This window comes from Onychomys torridus, chromosome 8 (genome assembly GCF_903995425.1).
Source record: "Onychomys torridus chromosome 8, mOncTor1.1, whole genome shotgun sequence".
Lineage (NCBI taxonomy): Eukaryota > Metazoa > Chordata > Mammalia > Rodentia > Cricetidae > Onychomys > Onychomys torridus.
The window spans coordinates 37189871-37193765 of NC_050450.1; the positions used below are offsets into that span (position 1 = coordinate 37189871).

General features: G+C 46.7%; 1 protein-coding gene across 1 annotated transcript; it reads right to left on the reverse strand.

The window, feature by feature from the left end:
• Positions 1-237: 237 nt before the first annotated feature.
• On the reverse strand, positions 238-1482 carry LOC118589360 (T-cell-specific guanine nucleotide triphosphate-binding protein 2-like). The gene has a single exon (XM_036196599.1). The coding sequence runs from the start codon at positions 1480-1482 to the stop codon at positions 238-240; it is 1245 nt and encodes a 414-aa protein (XP_036052492.1).
• Positions 1483-3895: the final 2413 nt, after the last annotated feature.

A 3895-nucleotide genomic window follows, 5' to 3' on the forward strand; every position in this document is an offset into this window, starting at 1 on the left:
GGGATTTTATTGGAAGCGAGGTTTCCTCATGCATTCACACAATGTTGATGATTCTTCTTCTACTACTACAGCAAAACTGAACACTTGCCACAGTGAGCTTCTGGCTCCAGAAGAGGAAAAGGATGAGTCCTCTGGCTCTCCACAGAGAAGTGTTGTTACCTTGGAAAAGGTTATGTGTCAGTGTCCAAAGCAAGGCCAAAAGTGAACACTGATTGGAGCTTGTGCCTGTTTTTCCCATCATTCCCAGTAATCGGGGGGCTTAGATATATATGGTCCCACCTTCTTTTCAAAAAGAGCTTCCTTATTAAGAAGAGCTATGGCGTCATTTGCAGCAGTGTCCAGAAAGAGATTCTGCAAATAGTAAGTCTTACCAAAGTACATGCCAGTAGCAACTGGTCCACCAGTAATGGAGGAAACGTGTTCGATATATTTCACTAATTTGTATTCTAAGGACTCATCCTTGCCTTCTGCAAACAAATGGGGAAACCGAAGGTGCACCTTGAATTCATTCACAGAAATGTTAAAATCTTCAGCTATCTTTTCCAATGAGGCATCATCCAGCCCAAAGTAAGACCTGTAGCGATTGAATGTTTCATCCAGATTCTCTATATCATCACTGATCATGCCACCAAGTGGAATGGTGGCCAATGTTCCAGCTATCACGGCCTCCAGTAAGACTCTCTGCTTCAGGGAATCTCTCTTGACCTTAATGATGTCCTCATTTACACTCTGCAAAGACAGTGCGAAGACATGGCGCTTGTGGGCTGGTAGCTCACTCAGTAGGGTAGTCTCCAGGTTTGGGAAGTCAAAATCAGAAACATCAAAGTTACAGACTAAGAAGATTTGAGGTTCACTGGAGAGAGCATGGCAGAGATGTTTTGAACAGTCTTCTCGGATGTTCCTCAGGATAGTCTCCTTATTGAAAGTCTTAGGTTTACTCTTCTTTTCATTATATAAGTCATTATCTGTTTTGGTTCGGACAAAGTAGAAATTCATCTTCATCTTTTCTATGGCTTTGGCTAGTTGTGCATCATTTTCTTTGAAGCGTGTAGCAGAGACGATAATGAAGAAGTCATACTCAGCAAACTTCATTTCCCTTAGGTAGTTTTGTGGTGGGAAGTTAGTGGACCCAATGCCAGGCAGGTCCCATATTGTCACCTTGGGAAGCTTTGGGTGTGGGTATGGAGTTCTCTTCATGGTCTTCTCTATCGATCCAGTGGGGGCTGCACCTTCTTCTTCTTGCCCCAACCCCCTGATGGCATTGATGAATGAGGACTTCCCTGCCCCTGTCTCCCCTGTCACAGCAATGTTCAGGGGGGCATTCTCGATGTCTCTCAGTGCATTGTGGATTACAGAAATTGCTTTCTGGAGATTATTTTCCTTAACGTAGTGTTTAATCAGGATGGCAGTTTCCTCAGAGAGGATTTTGTTTTCCCGCTTAAAATTCTTAAAGAATGCATCAAAGCTGGAGGCCCAAGCCATGGCTCTGTCCAGTAGAAGCTGAAGGAAGCAGAGAGGAGAGAAACTGTGATAATTAATTAAAGCAGGGCAAAGCATTGGTGTTTACTGGCACAGTAAAGCAGGACTCTGCCCCTGCCCCACATCAGATCCGGTGTTGCCTTTCTTGTCTTCCCTTGGCTGCTGCTTCCATGCTGACCTGGATATAAAGAGGCCCCATTCGGGAAAGAGAACTTAGGGGAGCGGGAGGTCCCAGCAGGATCAGGAGCAGTGTGGGAGAAAGGGGAGGGAGATACCATGATGAATGAAGACCCCAGGGGAATAGGAAGAAGCAGAGTGCTAGCGGGGTCGCCAGAAATCCACAAAGATACCTCCACTGTAGACTACTGGCAATGATCGAGAGAGTGCCTGAGCTGACCTGCTCTGGTGATTGGATGGCCAAACACTCTAACTGTCGAGGTAGAACTCTCATCCAATGACTGATGGAAGTGAATGCAGAGATCCACAGCCACACCCCAGGTGAAGCTCCAGGAATCCAATTGGTGAGAGAGAGGAGGCATTGTATGAGCAAGAGATATTGAGACCATGATTGGAAAAAGCACAGGGACAAACAACCAAACTAGTGGAAACACATGAACTATGATCCCAATGCTGAGGAGCCCCCATGGAACTGGACCAGGCCCTCTGGATAAGTGAGACAGTTGATTAGCTTGAACTGTTTGGGAGGCCCCCAGGCAGTGGAGCCAGGATCTGTCCTTGGTGAATGAGCTGGCTTTTTGGAGCCTGGGGCCTATGCTGGGACACTTTGCTCAGCCTGGGTGTAGTGAGAAGGGGACTGGACCTGCTTAGGCTGAGTCTACCAATCTGGGCTGACTCCCCAGGAGGGACCTTGCCTTGGAGGAGGTGGGAATGGGGGGTGGATTCAGGAGGAAGGCTGGGGTAGCGGGAGGAGGGAGGATGGGGGAAATCTGTGGCTGACATGTAAAATTAAGTTAATTTTAAAATAAAAATATTTTTTAAAAAAAGAGGCCCCATTCTCAGGCTTCACTTCCTCCTAGGAATTTCCTTTCACTTCTTGGTTTAAATCAGTCTACACTTATTCTGTGAAGTTACCCACTGCAGCCTTTATTATCAGGTTAAAGTCTCCTTTAAATTCCTTTATTTTCATCAAAATGACACCCATCCATGGTGTCGACCCTGAAAGGTCATTAAAAAAGCAACACTTCTGGTAGGGTCCTTAACTTCATGTGAATCCTTTATTAAAATGCGTGTAGGTCCTCAAGGCCTCTGGTCTCTTTGAATGATTATCCTAATAATGAGGAAATGACACTGGACAAAGGATGGAAAAATTGAATTACAAAGAGATGTCCAACTAGCTGTAATTCCCCTTTCTTCTCTTAGCAGAGGTGGGACATGGGCTCTATGGAAACAGACTTGTAGTGAGTGACCCCTGCTTCTTGGTGTTCAGTTGCTCAGTTGTGTATGTCCCTGTATTGTGTTCTCTGGGGTGATGGTTAGAATTCTGCCCTTACTCCAGCTGCGTGACCGCACATGCGCAGTTCAGGAGTTAAGCAAAAGGTTGTGTGTCTTATGTCATCAGCGTGTGCTGGCGGCTATGTGTGAGCAGCATGGTCACCCAGTCAGCACATGCGTGGTGGAGCTCTGTCCTGGGAGCCCTTAAAAGCCAGATGCAGACTCCACCCTCTCTCTCTGCCCTGCTCTGCTCCCCTCTTCCCCCACCCCACCATCTTTCTCTCTCTCCAGGCCTGGCTCTCCTCTCTCTTTCCCCCACTTTCCCTCCTAATAAAACTCTGAAAAACTAACACTGGGTTCTGCCATGACCGTGACCTTTCCACTTGATAACCAGCGCCACAACCAGCGCTGATTATCAGACCTTTCAGTGATAAGGTCAGAAATCAAAACAAAGTAAGAACAGGAACTTTCACACCAGGCCTGACAGGGACATCCAGGGAGAACTCTGACAAGTGTCCTGCACAATGCTGACTGGATTTTTAAGGTTATAACATTTCTCAAAGCCACAGTAGCTCAGATACTCCAGAAAACACCAGGATTGGACTGAAGAGATCGCTCAGAGGTTAAGAGCTCAGAGGTTAAAAGAATTGGTTGGGATCACCAAGTGGACTGTACACAAGGTGTAACTCCGAGAGTCCCCCAATCATGAGCGATTGCTGTTATCCTCTCTTACAGTCCAACTCTCTTCCCTTAGTCAGATCCTGGCAGCAGCTGCAGCAGCTCAGTTTTTCTGTGGCTCTGTCTCCCTTCCACTTTCGGAAACGTGGCCTCTGGTGTGGCTGTCTCTGATGGTGTTATCAAGGTGTTCAATGACATGGAAATGTGCAAGTCTTCAATGCCAGAAGAAGCGAAGAAACACAAGAAAGAGTGCTCTTCTGCCTGAGTGAGGACAAGAGGAACATCA